At 41.9% G+C, this 17,975-nt stretch overlaps 1 protein-coding gene across 5 annotated transcripts in view; it reads left to right on the top strand.

Annotated features, from left to right (window-relative positions):
- LOC106562839 (protein FAM102A) overlaps positions 1-17,975 on the top strand; it is an 82,627-nt gene that overhangs the window by 42,898 nt on the left and 21,754 nt on the right. For all 5 annotated transcript variants that reach the window (XM_014127881.2, XM_014127880.2, XM_045689817.1 and 2 more), the window contains 2 exons: positions 10,081-10,201; positions 10,947-10,976. In XM_014127881.2, coding sequence (XP_013983356.2) covers positions 10,081-10,201; positions 10,947-10,976 — 151 coding nt within the window. The remainder of the gene's footprint in view (positions 1-10,080; positions 10,202-10,946; positions 10,977-17,975) is intronic.

Raw genomic sequence — 17,975 nt, 5'->3', positions numbered from 1 at the left:
GTGTGTGTTTGTTCGTCCATGTGTGGATCGCATGGTCAAAGCCACATCAGCAGATCTGTGCAGTGTGTGTGTGTGTGTGTGTGTGTGTGTGTGTGTGTGTGTGTGTGTGTGTGTGTGTGTGTGTGTGTGTGTTCGTCCATGTGTGGATCGCACGATCAAGGCCACATCAGCAGATCTGTGCAGTGTGTGTGTATGCGCGTGTGTGCGATATTGTGTCTGATCTGTGCAGACTCCCTCTTTCCTTACTGCTAGCCTGGAATTTCTTACCTTTTCATAATCGTTTGTATTTTGTTATTTCTGTGTGTTGTAACTCAGTTATCTTTGTCAAATGTTGAATAAAGATTAATATTATGTAAGAATGCAATACTTACTCATGTCACACACCGTAAATCTGTAGACTCCAAAGTTTTTCAGGGGTTAATATTTTTTTATCTTGCCTTAGGTCACATACATTTTCATTTAGCAATTATCAAATCCTATCTCAAGTTATAAGGAACACAAGGACAAAGTAGGTTTTTGGAAATACAATTTGTTTATTTCAATTAGCCTAATTAATACAAATAAATTCAATATACAGTACCAGTCAAAAGTTTGGACACACCTACTGATTCAAGGGGTTTTCTTTATTTTTACTATTTTCTACATTGTAGAATAATAGTGAAGACATCAAAACTATGAAATAACATATGGAATCATGTAGTAACCAAAAAGTGTTTAACAAATCAAAATATATTTAGATTTGAGATTCTTCAAAGTAGTCACCCTTTGCCTTGATGACAGCTTTGCACACTCTTGGCATTCTCTCAACCAGCTTCACTTGAAATGCTTTCCCAACAGTCTTGAAGGAGTTCCCACATATGCTGAGCAATTGTTGGCTGCTTTTCATTCACTCTGTGGTCCAACTCATCCCAAACCGTAGGGTGATTGTGGAGGGTCATCTGATGCAGCACCATCACTCTCTTTCTTGGTCAAATAGCCCTTACATAGCCTGGAGGTGTGTTTTGGGTCATTGTCCTGTTGAAAAACAAATTATAGTCCCATTAAGCGCAAACCAGATGTGATGGCATTTCGCTGCAGAATGCTGTGGTAGCCATGCTTGTTGAGTGTGCCTTGAATTCTAAATAAATCACAGACAGTGTCACCAGCAAAGCTCCCCATACAATCACACCTCCATGCATCACCGTGGGAACCACACATGCGGAGATTATCTGTTCACCTACTCTGCGTCTCACAAAGACACGGCGGTTGGAACCATAAATCACACATTTTGACTTATCAGACCAAAGGACAGTGGTTTCTTTGCAGCAATTCGACCATGAAGGCCTGATTCACGCAGTCTCCTCTGAACAGTTGATGTTGAGATGTGTCTGTTACTTGAACTCTGTGAAGCATTTATTTGGGATGCAATTTCTGAGGCTGGTAACTATAATGAACTTATCCTCTGCAGCAGAGGTAACTCTGGGTTTTTCCATTCCTGTGGCGGTCCTCATGAGAACCAGTTTCATCATAGCGCTTGATGGTTTTTGCGACTGCACTTGAAGAAACTTTCAAAGTTCTTGACATTTTTCAGATTGACTGACCTTCATGTCTTAAAGTAATGATGGACTGTCATTTCTCTTTGCTTATTTGAGCTGTTCTTGTCATAATATGGACTTTGTCTTTTACCAAATAGGGCTATCTTCTTTATACGACCCCTACCTTGTCACAACACAACTGATTGGCTCAAGCGCATTGAGAAGGAAAGAAATTCCACAAATGTACTTTTAACAGGGCACACCTGTTAATTGATATGCATTCCAGGTGACTACTTCATGAAGCTGGTTGAGAGAATGCCAAGCGTGTACAAAGCTATCATCAAGGCAAAGGGTGGCTACTTAGAAGAATATATTTTGATTTGTTTAAAACAAATTGGTTACTACATGATTCCATATGTGTAATTTCATAGTTTTGATGTCTTCACTATTATTCTACAATGTAGAACATAGTAAAAATAAAGAAAAACCCTTGAATGAGTTGGTGTGTCCAAACTTTTGACTGGTACTGTATGTGGACCATAGTTGGTTGTACTCGGACGCACAGAAAAACAAATACATCAACATCAACACATAACACTCAACAACAGCACTTAAAGTTCAGTTGAGATTGGTTGACTTCGATTGCGACGGGGCACTCTCCTAACTGGACCCTCTGTCTCTTCAATGAGGCGCCATCGGACTCAGAGTCGGAGCTTCCCGAGCAATAGTCTTATCCTTCACAGGTTTTCTTTCGTGGCTCTACAGTAGTCACTGTCACAGCAGTGCTTTGGCAATACAGAGACATAGAATAGAATATTACTTTATTGTCCATCTCACAAAGGAAATTACACATTATATAGTTTTAGACAGGAGCACAGGGGCCCTGGAACTAACTGGGCTACTTACCAATATCGTCCTCTGGTCTCTTCCTCTTACTTAGAGCAGTAGTTGTCAACCGGTTTCTGTTCCACCAAGTACATTTGGTGGTGCATGAGGGGTAAAATCCCCTCATGCATTTTACCAGTAAGTCTATGATCGCATGATTCTTCTCAAGTACCCTTTGTGGATAGGCCAAGTACCCCCAGGTGTCCTAGTACCCCTGGTTGAGAACCGCTCTTAGGATGTGCCCTCGCTGGCTAGAATTGTTTCCATGGCCTGAAAAAGTTGTAATACCTGAATTTACCTCAAGATTCTGAAAATACATTTTGGCTCAGTAATTCTGCTATCTCTCTTTCTAGTGTTGTGTGTTAGCTTATAACCCCTACACTCTTCCTTTCCTGAGTTAAACTATAAGGCATGTATAGCTCAAGGAGGAAGTGAAAAAGAAAGAGAAAGAGAGGAAGACAGTGAGACCGAGACAGAGAGAGACATTGATGACACGTTGCCTGTAGTCTAGACAAAACAAAAGGGGAAAGATTCTCTGACTAAAAAATCTCACGTAAATGAACAGGGAACTTGTAGCACTCTGCTGACATAGGTGGAGTAGTGAAAGTTTACATTTCCTGATTTTTTTTAAAGTGTAGCCTGTGAGCAAAAAGAAAGTATGGCCTTTGTATGGACATCCCATTGTCAAGTTTGGTTGTGTAGTATCAATAGTCTTCTTCTCCTCCTTTTGTTCACTACTGTCTTTCATGACTACTGTGTGTTCCATGGTTGTCATGGCGCCATGAGGTCACCTGCTTCGGGTTTATGTCTTGCTGGAAGATCCAATTGCGGCCAAGTTTCAGCCTCCTGGCAGAGGCAACCAGGTTTTGGGCTAAAACGTCCTACTGGATAAAGTTCATGAATCCATTGACGTTAACAAGAGCCACAGGACCAGTGGAAGCAAAATAGCTCCATAACATCAAAGATCCACCACCACATTTTATAGTAGGTATGTTTTTTTCTTCAGCATATGATGCCTCTTTTCATTGCCAAACCCACCACTGGTGTACGTGGCCAAAGAGTTCTAATTTCATGTCACCTGACAATAGCATCAAATCAAAATCAAATCAAACTTTATTTGTCACATGCGCCGAATATAACAAGTTTAGACCTTATCGTGAAATGCTTACTTATAAGCCCTTAACCAACAGTGCAGTTCAAGAAGAGTTAAACTAAAGTAAAAAATAATAAAAAGTAACACAATAACGAGGCTATATACAGGGGGCACCGGTACCAAGTCAGTGTGCGGGGGTACAGGTCAGAGGTCATTTGTACATGTAGGTAGGGGTGAAGTGACAAAATGCATATATAATAAGCAGCGAGTAGCAGCAGTGTACAAAACAAATTGGGGGGGGGGGGGGTCAATGTAATAGTCCGGTGGCCATTTGATTAATTGTTCAGCAGTCTTATGGCTTGGGGGTAGAAGCTGTTAAGGAGCCTTTTGGTCCTAGACTTGGCGCTCCGGTACCGCTTGCATTACGGTAGCAGAGAAAACAATTTATGACTTGGGTTACTGGAGTCTCTGACAATTTTATGGGCTTTCCTCTGACACCGCCTATTATATTGGTTCTGGATTGCAGGAAGCTGGCCCCAGTGATGTACTGGGCCATACGCACTACCCTCTGTAGCGCCTTACAGTCAGATGCCGCGTAGTTGCCATACTAGGCGGTGATGCAACCGATCAGATGCTCTCGATGGTGCAGCTGTAGAACGTTTTGAGGTTCTGGGGACCCATGCCAAATATTTAAGTCTCCGGAGGGGGAAAAGGTTTTGTTGAGCACTCATCACGACTGTCTTGGTGTGTTTGGACCATGGTAGATCGTTGGTGATGTGGACACCAAGGGACTTTAAACTCTCAACCCGGTCCACTACAGCCACGTTGATGTTAATGGGGGCCTGTTCGGCTCGCCTTTTCCTGTAGTCCACAATCAGCTCCTTTGTCTTGCTCACATTGAGGGAGAGGTTGTTGACCTGGCACCACACTGCCAGTCCAGGATCCAGTTGCAGAGGGAGGTGTTTAGTCCCAGGGTCCTTAGCTTAGTGATGAGCTTCGTGGGCACTATGATGAGGAACGCTGAGCTGTAGTCAATGAACAGCATTCTCACATAGGTGTTCCTTTTGTCCAGGTGGGAAAGGGCAGTGTGGAGTGTGATTGAGTTTGCGTCATCTGTGGATCTGTTGGGGCGGTGTGCAAATTGGAGTGGGTCTAGGGTATCCGGGAGGATGCTGTTGATGTGAGCCATGACCAGCCTTTCAAAGCACTTCATGGCTACCAACGTGAGTGCTACCGGGCGGTAATCATTTAGGCAGGTTACCTCTGCTTCCTTGGGCACAGGGACTATGGTGGTCTGCTTGAAACATGTTTGTATTACAGACTCAGTCAGGGAGAGGTTGAAAATGTCAGTGAAGACACTTGCAAGTTGGTTCGCACATGCTTTGAATACACGTCCTGGTAATCCATCTGGCTCCGCGGCTTTGTGAATGTTGACCTGTTTAAAGGTGTTACTCACATCGGCTACCGAGAGCGTTATCACACAGTCATCCGTAACAACTGGTGCTCTCGTGCATTCTTCAGTGTTGCTTGCCTAGAAGCGAGCATAAAAGGCATTTAGCTCATCTGGTAGGCTTGCGTCACTGGGCAGCTCGCGTCTGGGTTTCCCTTTGTAGTCTGTAATAGTTTTCAAGCCCTGCCACATCTGACGAGCGTCAGAGCCGGTGTAGTAGGATTCAATCTTAATCCTGTATTGACGCTTTGCTTGTTTGATGGATCGTCTAAGGGCATAGCAGGATTTCTTATAGGCGTCCGGATTAGTGTCCCGCTCCTTGAAAGCGGCAGCTCTAGCCTTTAGCTTGATGCCTGTAATCCATGGCTTCTTGTTGGGATATGTACGTACGGTCACTGTGGGGATGACGTCGTCGATGCACTTATTTATGAAGGCGATGACTGAGGTGGTGTACTCCTCAATGCCATTGGATGAATCCCGGGAACATATTCCAGTGTGGACTAGCAAAACAGTCTTGTAGCGTAGCATCCGTGTCATCTGACCACTTCCGTATTGAGAAAGTCACTGGTATTTCCAGCTTTAGTTTTTGCTTGTAAGCAGGAATCAGGAGGATAGAATTATGGTCAGATTTGCCAAATGGAGGGCGGGAGAGAGCTTTGTATGCATCTCTGTGTGTGGAGTAAAGGTGGTCTAGAGTTTTTTTCCTCTGGTTGCACATGTGACATGTTGGTAAAAATTTGGTAAAACTGATTTAAGTTTGCCTGCATTAAAGTCCCCAGCCACTAGGAGTGCCGCTTATGTTTGAGCATTTTCTTGTTTGCTTATAGCCTTATAGAGTTGGTTGAGTGCAGTCGTAGTGCCAGCATTGGTCTGTGGTGGTAAATAGATGGCTGTGAATAATATAGATGAGAACTCTTGGTAGATAGTGTGGTCTACAGCTTATCAACATTTACATTTACATTTTAGTCATTTAGCAGACGCTCTTATCCAGAGCGACTTACAAATTGGTGCATTCACCTTATAATATCCAGTGGAACAACCACTTTACAATACTGCATCTAAATCTTTTAAGGGGGGGGTTAGAAGGATTACTTTATCCTATCCCAGGTATTCCTTGAAGAGGTGGGGTTTCAGGTGTCTCCGGAAGGTGGTGATTGACTCCGCTGTCCTGGCGTCGTGAGGGAGCTTGTTCCACCATTGGGGTGCCAGAGCAGCGAACAGTTTTGACTGGGCTGAGCGGGAACTGTGCTTCCTCAGAGGTAGGGAGGCGAGCAGGCCAGAGGTGGATGAACGGAGTGCCCTTGTTTGGGTGTAGGGCCTGATCAGAGCCTGAAGGTACGGAGGTGTCGTTCCCCTCACAGCTCCGTAGGCAAGCACCATGGTCTTGTAGCGGATGCGAGCTTCGACTGGAAGCCAGTGGAGAGAGCGGAGGAGCGGGGTGACGTGAGAGAACTTGGGAAGGTTGAACACCAGACGGGCTGCGGCGTTCTGGATGAGTTGTAGGGGTTTAATGGCACAGGCAGGGGAGCCCAGCCAACAGCGAGTTGCAGTAATCCAGACGGGAGATGACAAGTGCCTGGATTAGGACCTGCGCCGCTTCCTGTGTGAGGCAGGGTCGTACTCTGCGAATGTTGTAGAGCATGAACCTACAGGATCGGGTCACCGCCTTGATGTTGGTGGAGAACGACAGGGTGTTGTCCAGGGTCACGCCAAGGCTCTTAGCACTCTGGGAGGAGGACACAAGGGAGTTGTCAACCGTGATGGCGAGATCATGGAACGGGCAGTCCTTCCCCGGGAGGAAGAGCAGCTCCGTCTTGCCGAGGTTCAGCTTGAGGTGGTGATCCGTCATCCACACTGATATGTCTGCCAGACATGCAGAGATGCGATTCGCCACCTGGTTGTCAGAAGGGGGAAAGGAGAAGATTAATTGTGTGTCATCTGCATAGCAATGATATGAGAGACCATGTGAGGATATGACAGAGCCAAGTGACTTGGTGTATAGCGAGAATAGGAGTGGGCCAAGAACAGAGCCCTGGGGGACACCAGTGGTGAGAGCACGTGGTGCGGAGACAGATTCTCGCCACGCCACCTGGTAGGAGCGACCTGTCAGGTAGGACGCAATCCAAGCGTGCGCGGTGCCGGAGATGCCCAGCTCGGAGAGGGTGGAGAGGAGGATCTGATGGTTCACGGTATCAAAGGCAGCAGATAGGTCTAGAAGGATGAGAGCAGAGGAGAGAGAGTTAGCTTTAGCAGTGCGGAGAGCCTCCGTGACACAGAGAAGAGCAGTCTCAGTTGAATGCCCAGTCTTGAAACCTGACTGATTAGGATCAAGAAGGTCATTCTGAGAGAGATAGCAAGAGAGCTGGCCAAGCACGGCGCGTTCAAGAGTTTTGGAGAGAAAGGAAAGAAGGGATACTGGCCTGTAGTTGTTGACATCGGAGGGATCGAGTGTAGGTTTTTTCAGAAGGGGTGCAACTCTCGCTCTCTTGAAGACGGAAGGGACGTAGCCAGCGGTCAAGGATGCGTTGATGAGCGAGGTGAGGTAGGGGAGAAGGTCTCCGGAAATGGTCTGGAGAAGAGAGGAGGGGATAGGGTCAAGTGGGCAGGTTGTTGGGCGGCCGGCCGTCACAAGACGCGAGATTTCATCTGGAGAGAGAGGGGAGAAAGAGGTCAAAGCACAGGGTAGGGCAGTGTGAGCAGGACCAGCAGTGTCGTTTGACTTAGCAACGAGGATCGGATGTCGTCAACCTTCTTTTCAAAATGGTTGACGAAGTCATCCGCAGAGAGGGAGGAGGGGGGAGGGGGAGGAGGATTCAGGAGGGAGGAGAAGGTAGCAAAGAGCTTCCTAGGGTTAGAGGCAGATGCTTGGAGTTTAGAGTGGTAGAAAGTGGCTTTAGCAGCAGAGACAGAAGAGGAAAATGTAGAGAGGAGGGAGTGAAAGGATGCCAGGTCCGCAGGGAGGCGAGTTTTCCTCCATTTCCGCTCGGCTGCCCGGAGCCCTGTTCTGTGAGCTCGCAGTGAGTCGTCGAGCCACGGAGCAGGAGGGGAGGACCGAGCCGGCCTGGAGGATAGGGGACAGAGGAAATCAAAGGATGCAGAGAGGGAGGAGAGGAGGGTTGAAGAGGCAGAATCAGGAGATAGGTTGGAGAAGGTTTGAGCAGAGGGAAGAGATGATAGGATGGAAGAGGAGAGAGTAGCGGGAGAGAGAGAGCGAAGGTTGGGACGGCGCAATACCATCCGAGTAGGGGGAGAGTGAGAAGTGTTGGATGAGAGCGAGAGGGAAAAGGATACAAGGTAGTGGTCGGAGACTTGGAGGGGAGTTGCAATGAGATTAGTGGAAGAACAGCATCTAGTAAAGATGAGGTCAAGCGTATTGCCTGCCTTGTGAGTAGGGGGGGGAAGGTGAGAGGGTGAGGTCGAAAGAGGAGAGGAGTGGCGTCGCGGGGGACGGAAATAGCTGGCTAGCTAACCTCAATTAACAATTATCAAACTATGACAAAGACAACTAGGTAGCTAGCTAGGTAACACTGCACTAGTCAAATCGTTCCGTTGTGAAGTATTAGTAACTACAGCGCTGCTAGTCGGTAACGGATGGCTATCTGGCAGTGGGTTAATGATGACTAGGTGTGTTGAGTAAGTCTGGCGCCGCGTCGCGGCTGGCTAGCACACCTCGATAATACTCAAACTCAAACTACACAATTATCTTAGATACAGAGACAGCACAGACAACTATGTAGCTGGCTAACTAACACTAACACCACACTAATCAAGTCGTTGCGTTGTAATGTAATAGTTTCTGCGGTGCTGCTAGTCGGTAGAAGTTGGCTAGCTAACAGTGATGACTAGCTAGCTAGCAGCTAGCAGTGTTGACTACGTTAGGAGGACGAAGATAGCTAGCCTCGATAATTACTCAGTTACTCTAAACTACACAATTATCTTTGATACAAAGACGGCTATGTAGCTAGCTAAGAAGAATTGCTCAGATCAAACAAATCAAGCCGTTGTAATGTAGCGAAGTGGAATATTACCTGTGGAGCGAAGCGTGGTGCGACTACCTCAGGCGAGCAATACCTCGAGACTTCTTTAATATTAGACATCGTGCACCAGCTGTTATTGACAAATCAGTTCCAATCCAAGTGCCAATGCCATTTAACAAACTCCAGGAATTTACATTTGTTGGATGACATGAAAATAGAGCTCTTCGGCCACACACACCAGTGGTGGCTTTGGCATCGAAAAGAGGAATCATATGCAGAAAATAACTTCATACCTATGCACCAAGCATGCACGCGCACACACACACACACACACACACACACACACACACACACACACACACACACTTACAATCTGACTTTAGGTTTCATTCTCTAGTTAGTCATTGGTGGTAGTGTAGTAGCATTAAGCAAGCAGTAGAACTCTGTCTTTGGCAGTGTAATGTATCTGATGTGTGTAATAGTCCCTTTACTACTGCCAAAGATATTTATAACTAACCCGAGATAGTTAATCTGTGTCATTTACAGTGTTAGCAAATTAAGCTTAGTAGGCAGAACAAGCAAGGAGGTGGGAAAAGCCAAGCACGAGCTAGTGATCCTATTGGCGCTTCCGTTAGGGAAGCCACCTCTGTGAAGTGCGCGTGTGCACAAACTCAATTCGACCTTGCACCTCTTCTAAACAACGCAATTTTTTAAAACTGGCAAAATATCAAGTCTATAAAACTTTGTGCACTGTGTTCGTAACAGATTCTAGTTTTGGGAGCAGAAAAATGTATTGAGATCAGATGTTTCATCGATGAGACATTAGCAGAATGTCTGCCCAGTTTCACCTAGTTTCATCCTCATCCACTACCCGCGACTGGACTTCCTTTAACTACAATATTGGTGGTGAGAAAACGGATGCTTCAGCTTTATAGCCCCTGTGACGTGTCTGGGTTACCCCTTCTGTCTGTGCTACAGCAGAGCAGGTGGTTTTAATTTGCTGTACTTTTGAGCTTGGCTCTTGATTATGTACTGTACAGTAAGCATTGGCCAGAGGGATGCCCAAAACAGCTAGAGAAACTGATAATATTGACGATGATAATGGTATGAGGATAATGATTGATGATGATGATCGCGATGATGATCTCTGTCTGTCTATAGGGAGGAGGTTCAGCAGAACTGTGTTCGTTGGAAAAAGAAGTTCTCCTTCGTCTGTAAAATGAGTGCCAATCCTACCACTGGAGTCCTGGACCGATGCATCTGCAGGGTTTCTGTACGCAAGGTAATTTCATCTCCCATCAACCCCTGCTCTAGTCATTTACCCTGCCAAATAATGGTACTGTCCATTCTGTAGTGCTTTAACCTGCCAAATAATGGTACTATCAATTGTCTAGTGTTTTACCTGTACCAAATAATGCTGTCGTGTAGACAACATTGGGGAGATATTTTCCTAGTGCAAAACAGCCTATGCAGTGAGAAAATGTTGCCCTGCTGTAGTGTCTTTCTAAAATGTAACTTTTACTTACTGCGTAAGCTTTTTTGCCCAAGCTCTCTCTGTCTCAAAAGTGCATCGTAGTTACATTATTAACCTGTTATAAGAACATGAATCTGTAGTTACTCTGGTATTAAGCATACCTTGTTAATGGAAGCCTTCTCCCTTACTTTTTATCTCCAACTCTGATGTAAATGAGACATTCCCAGACTTTTCACACACCTACTTGGTTTTATAAGGCACCTTTTCTTCTAGTGTAGCATGCCCACTGTTAAAACCACATTCTGTAAGATTATTCAGAATGAAAAGATTAACATGATCATTTCCAATCAAACTTTTCAAGTGGTTCCTTCCTTTAAAATGTGTTTAGTCTCCTAGTGTATGAATGCACTTGAAATATGAATCCTAGCCACTTAATGTCATATGCTGTAGAATATACTATAGAAGGAAAGAAGGTGTGTTTCTTCTGAATGTGTTGGCAGCACACATGAGTTTGTGCTTCAGGTATTTAATCTGCTTCTTCTTGTCATTGCAGGAGCTTAAAGGAGGAAAGACGTTTTCAAAGGTATGAAGACAAAAGAATGTTGCCATCTAATTTTTCAGCATACCTCCACTACTTTTTCTTTAGCGGGTAGATCAGCTTTAACATTGCTGATATATTGTGTCTTCCAACAATGTTATTGTCTTCATCATGTCCAATCCCCCATATATATTTTTTGTAAATATACGGTACCAGTCAAAAGTTTTGACACACCTACTCATTCTATGTTTTTTCTTTATTTTAATAAATATAATAATGAAGACATCAAAACTATGAAATAACACATCTACAGTATCTACAATTTATATTGTATTTATTTTTTATTTTTAATCCCAGGCCCTCGTCCCCGCAGGAGGCCTTTTGCCTTTTGGTAGGCCGTCATTGTAAATAAGAATTTGTTCTTAACTGGCTTGCTTAGTTAAACAAAGGTTAAATACAAAATAAAATAAAGAAAGAAACAAATTAAAATATATTTGAGATTTGAGATTCTTCAAAGTAGCCACCCTTTGCATTGATGACAGCTTTGCACACTCTTTGCATTCTCTCAACCAGCTTCACCTGGAATGCTTTTCCAACAGTCTTGAAGGAGTTCCCACATATATTTTGATTTGTTTAACACTTTTTTGGTTACTACATGATTCCATATGTGTTATTTCAAAGTTGTGATGTCTTCACTATTATTTTACAATGAAAATAGAAAATAGTAAAATAAAGAAAAACTCTTGAATGAGTAGGTGTTCCAGGCTTTTGATTGGTACTGTATATTTTACTTTACTATTTTCCCCTAACCCTACCACCCCTCCCCTAATTGGAGTAAACTAATGGACAACAACGCTTAGTCTTCTCTTCCAGTTTATACATACTATATACATTTTACGGACGCAGTATATTTTACAATGGTTATCTTTTTTGTTTTTAGTCCCATCCTTCTCTCAACCCCTCCCATATATCACTGAAGACCATCCAGACCATCCAGTTTTAGTTTTATTTGCCATAAATTTTTCAACTGTGGTGTTTCACAAAAGTTCTGAACTTATATATATTTTACGGACACAGTATATTTTACATGTAACGGTTGTCGTAAGGAGTGGACCAAAACGCAGCGGGACTATGTACACTCATCTTCTTTTTATTAAGGATAAAGAAGGAAAAACAAAACAAACACGTATACAAAAAACACAACGACAAAGAACAGGCCGGTAAGGCACAAAGCTATACACAGCAACAACCTCCCACAAAGTGACAGGTGAAAACACTTGACCTAAGTATGACTCTCAATCAGCAACAACGATGTACAGCTGTTCCTGATTGAGAACCATACCAGGCCAACACAGAATTACAATACTAGACCAGCCCCCTAGAAATACAAACACAAGACATACCCAACACCGCGGAACACATAAATCAAATACCCCTATACAATACACACACCCCATAAACCACTTAAATAAACTACCCCCTCTACTTAGACACTTACACCAAATAAACCCCAGCAACACTCTACACAAAATACCCTTTAACTAAACCCATACACAAAACCCATGAAAACAAATACCCTCTGCTACGTCCTGACCAAACTACAATAACAAATAGACTCTTTATTGGTCAGGACGTGACATTACATTAGTTATCTTATTATTTTTAGTCCCCCCCTTCAGCTCCACTCAACCCCTCCCATCTATCTATTTTTATTTATATTTGCCTTATATTTTTCAACACTGCTGTGATGTTTCACAAAACTTCACAAAAGTTTAACAAACATTTTCTACAGATTGTAAATTAATGATAAACATTATTATATAATTGATCGATTGACTATGACTTTTCTTATCACCCAGCAGTGCTATTTGCAGAGTTAGCTCCAGGTAAATGTTGCAATTCTTCAGCCATTCCTGAACCTGCGACCAAAAACATATATATATATATTCTATTGGTTACAAGAATTTTGTATAATAATTTAAACTGAAAGATTTTGAATACAGCATTGTTTTGTGTATCAGTTCATAAACCATGTCCCATGGAATTGGTACATCGAAAATCTCTTCCCAACTATTTTGTAATCTATATGGCACAGCTGTCAATTTTTTGGTCCTTAAATGAAACTGGTATACTTTTTTATTTATCACAATTTTCTTTTACCAATTTTGGTATTTAATGCAGGGTCGACAGGTAAGTTCCTTACTTTCTCTCCCTTCCACTTGCCTTTCTTTTGTGCTAATGCCGCAATTAGTTGCTTGTAATTTTGAGTAGAGCAGACATTTGTAACGCTCGTCGTAAGAAGGAGAAGTGGACCAAGGCGCAGCGTGGTAAGTGTTCATGATTCTTTATTTCACAACACACTCAAACAAAATAACAAAAGGCGAAAAAACGAAAGCGCACAGTTCTGTCAGGCACAGATGCTAAACAGAAAACAACCTCCCACAAACACAGGTGGAAAACAGGCTGCCTAAGTATGATTCCCAATCAGAGACAACGATAGACCACACTGATTAAAAAACAAAGAAACAGAAAACATAGACTTCCCCACCCGAGTCACACCCTGACCTAACCAAACATAGAGAATAATAAGGATCTCTATGGTCAGGGCGTGACAACATTTCGATTTTGTTAGCTGCATGTGTGACATAACTCCACCAGTCCTATTTATTTATAATTTACAAAGATTATACAATTTTATTTAGAATTAAAAAAAATATATATATATATATATATATATATATATATATATATATATATATATATATATATATATATATATATATACATTTATATATTTGAGTTTAACCATCATATTTGTTGTAATATTCGTTCTGTCTTTTCTGGTGGATTAAACTGAAATTGCAACCAACTTTCCATTTTTTGCTCATATAATTAAAAAAAACTGTTCGCTAGGTGTAGGCAAGGCCATAAGCAAATAGGTAAACTGTGATATGACTAAAGAGTTAATCAGGGTGAGATTTCTACAAATAGACAGTTATTTTCTTTTCTATGGTAGCAAGATCTTATCTATTTTTGCTAACGTTCTATTACAATGTATTGTAGTGAGATTATTTATTTATTTCGGGATATGAATACCGAGTATGTCCACTTCACAGTCAGACCATTTTATTGGTAAACTACACAGTAATGTAAAAGTAGCATTTTTTTGTGATCCAATATGTAATATAGTACACTGATCATAATTTGGTTGTAGTCCAGAGAGGTTAGAAAAATTATCTAGATCCTCTATGAAGCTGTGGAGGGATCTAAATTGTGGATTTAAAAGAAAACATGAATCATCAGTGTACAATGACACGTGTTTTTAAGCCCTGATTTGTAGCCCGTTGATATTATTGTTGGATCTGATTTTAATAGCTAACATTTCGATTGCCATAATAAATATAAATGCCGATAGTGGACAACCTTATTTTACACCTCTTGACAGTTGAATACTTTCTGCGAACTAGCCTTTATTTACTTTTTAACACCTAAGGTTACTATACATAACTTAAACCCATTGTATAAGAGTTTCTCCCAAATTGAAATATTCCAGGCATTTATATATGAATTCCAGTTGTACTTTATCAAAATTATTTTCAAAGTCAGCTATGGTTTCCCAGATTTTTCATAGTGTTCTATTGTTTCCAGTGCTTGTCTTATATTATCTCCAATGTATCATCCATGTCTGATTAGGATGAATAATATCCGACAATACCTTTTTAATTCTATTTAATTATCCTCCCTCTCTCACTTTGCTAGAGTTTTTGCATCACAACAACAAGGGGCCTCAAATGTTTTAAATGGACTGGATCTTTATATTTACCACTTGGGCCCTGTTTCATTAATAATTATATCAGACCTTATTGAGTATCTTATGATCTACCATTTTTATAGGACTGGTTAAAACATGCTAATAATGGTCCTGTGAGTTCATCAAAAAATGTTTGGTACACCTCAACTGGTATGTCATCCAGCCCTGGAGTTGTCCCAGACTTAAAGTCTTTAATTGCATCAAGTTCCTCCTCTGTCATTTGGCCTTCACATGAGTCTTTCTGTACAACTGTTCATTTTACATGATTAATAGCAACAACAAAAAACTTGTAACAAATTTGGTAGCATTTCTATGTTGAAGATGAAAAAATAATTTGATGCATTTTCCCCAATATTCCATCCAGTTCGCTTTATTTTTTAAAATATATTACACTTGATATTTCTTGAATAAGTTCCTCCATTTCTTTTTGTTTTTCCTCTAACATATTCTGTGCCTCTATGATACAGTTTTTATTGATATCTATCTATACTGTTAGTCCCTCTATTTCCTTTGTTAATATGAATTATTTTTACCTAAATTGTATTTGTTTTAATGCATGACCTCTAAAAGCACATTTAAAAGTGTCCCATACAATAAGGGAATCTGCTGTACTATGTTATGTAGGAAAAAGTCAGTTATAAATCATTCTGTCCTGGTAGAAACAAGTTGTCATACAAAGGCTTTGATAAAATATCCAATATCCTCACCCACATGGAAATTCTGTAAGAGTAATGTATATGCCAATTATTTGATGGTCCGACCGCATTCTGTCCCCTATCAACACTTTTTAAACTTTTGGTGCCAGTGTGAATGACATAAGAAAGTAATCAAGACAACTAGCTTGATTAAGCCTCCGCCATGTATATCAAACTAGGTCAGGATATTTAAGCCTCCATATATCCACTAGTTCCAATATATCCATGATATTTGTGATTTCCTTCATTAAATTCATAAGGGTGATAGCTTGTTGTGTGATTTCCTTTACGTTCCATTGAGGTATTTAAAACCGTATTATAATCTCCCACCATAATAATAGAGTCTTGTATTGCTTGTAGGCTTGATCAATTATTATATACAATTGAAGTCAAAAGTTTACATACACTTAGGTTGGAGTCATTAAAACTTGTTTTTCAACCACTCCACACATTTCTTGTTAACAAACTATAGTTTTGGCAAGTCGGTTAGGACATCTACTTTGTGCATGACACAAGTCATTTTTCCAACAATTCTTTACAGACAGATTATTTCACTTATAATTCACTGTATCACAATTCCAGTGGGTCAGAAGTTTACATACACAAAGTTTACTGTGCCTTTAAACAGCTTGGAAAATTCCAGAAAATTCTGTCATGGTTTAGAAGCTTCTGATAGGCTAACTGACATCATTTGAGTCAATTGGAAGTGTACCTGTGGATGTATTTCAAGGCCTACCTTCAAACTCAGTGCCTCTTTGCTCGACATTATGGGAAAATCAAAAGAAATCAGCCAAGACCTCAGAAAAAAAATTATAGACCTCCACAAGTCTGGTTCATCCTTGGGAGCATTTTCCAAATGCCTGAAGGTACCACGTTCATCTGTACAAACAATAACACGCGAGTATAAACACCATGGGACCACACAGCCGTCATACCGCTCAGGAAGGAGACGCGTTCTGTCTCCTAGAGATGAATGTACTTTGGTGCAAAAAGTGCAAATCAATCCCAGAACAACAGCAAAGGACCATGTGAAGATGCTGGAGGAAACAGGTACAAAAGTATCTATATCCACAGTAAAACGAGTCCTATATCGACATAACCTGAAAGGCCGCTCAGCAAGGAAGAAGCCACTGCTCCAAAACCACCATAAAAAAGCCAGGTTACGGTTTGCAACTGCACATGGGGACAAAGATTGTACTTTTTGGAGAAATGTCCTCTGGTCTGATGAAACAAAAATAGAACTGTTTGGCCATAATGACCATCGTTATGTTTGGAGGAAAAAGGGGGAGGCTTGTAAGCCGAAGAACACCATCCCAACTATGAAGCACGGGGGTGGCAGCATCATGTTGTGGGGGTGCTTTGCTGCAGGAGGGACTGTTGCACTTCACAAAATAGATGGCATCATGAGGGAGTAAAATTATGTGGATATATTGAAGCAACATCTCAAGACATCAGTCAGGAAGTTAAAGCTTGGTTGCAAATGGGTCTTCCAAATGGATAATGACCCCAAGCATACTTCCAAAGTTGTGGCAAAATCGCAAAGTCAAGATATTGGAGTGGCTATCACAAAGCCCTGACCTCAATCCTATAGCAAATTTGTGGGCAGAACTGAAAAACGTGTGTGCGAGCAAGGAGGTCTACAAACCTGACTCGGTTACACCAGGAGGAATGGGAGGAATGGGACAAAATGGGACAAAATTCACCCAACTTATTGTGGGAAGCTTGTGGAAGGCTACCCGAAATGTTTGACCCAAGTTAAACAATTTAAAGGCAATTTGTGGAGTGAATGACTCCAACATAAGTGTATGTAAACTTCCAACTTCAACTGTATATATACACTGAGCAGAAATATAAACACAACTTGTAAAATGTTGGTCCCATGTTTCATGAGAGTAAATAAAAAATCCCAGAAATGTTCCATACTCACAAAAAGCTTATTTCTCTCAAATTGTGTGCGCAACAGTGTTTACATCTCTGTTAGTGAGCATTTCTCCTTAGCCAAGATAATCCATTCACCTGACAGGTGTGGCATATCAAGAAGCTGATTAAACAGCATGATCATTACACAGGTGTACCTTGTGCTGGGGACAATAAAATGCCACTTTATAGTGTGTAGTTTTGTCACACAACACAATGCCACAGATGTCTCAAGTTTTTAGCGAGTGTGCGATTGGGACCTCACAGGATCAACACAAGGAGCTTGTGGGACTTTTTGTCATTTTGGGTCCTCTTGCCCGGTAAAAGACCAGGGCCACCGGTAGGAGCGAGTACTCTGGTGAGCCATATGGAGAACTTTTCTGCTTCCCTTACTCGCACTCCTTTTCATGTCATTCTGCTGTGGGGAAACCAGTCCAAATCTCTCAGGGTCCTCATTGACTCTGGGGCCAATGAGAGCTTTTTGGACGCCACACTGGCTTCCGAGCTGAACATCCCCACTCAACCCCTCTCCATTCCCATGGATGTTAGAGTGCTGGGCGGGCGCGCTATAGGTCAGGTTACCCATAACACCACTCCCATCAACCTACTTGTGGCAGGGAA

Source organism: Salmo salar, chromosome ssa11, assembly GCF_905237065.1.
Source record: "Salmo salar chromosome ssa11, Ssal_v3.1, whole genome shotgun sequence".
NCBI lineage: Eukaryota > Metazoa > Chordata > Actinopteri > Salmoniformes > Salmonidae > Salmo > Salmo salar.
This window is presented reverse-complemented; position numbering and strand designations above follow the sequence as displayed.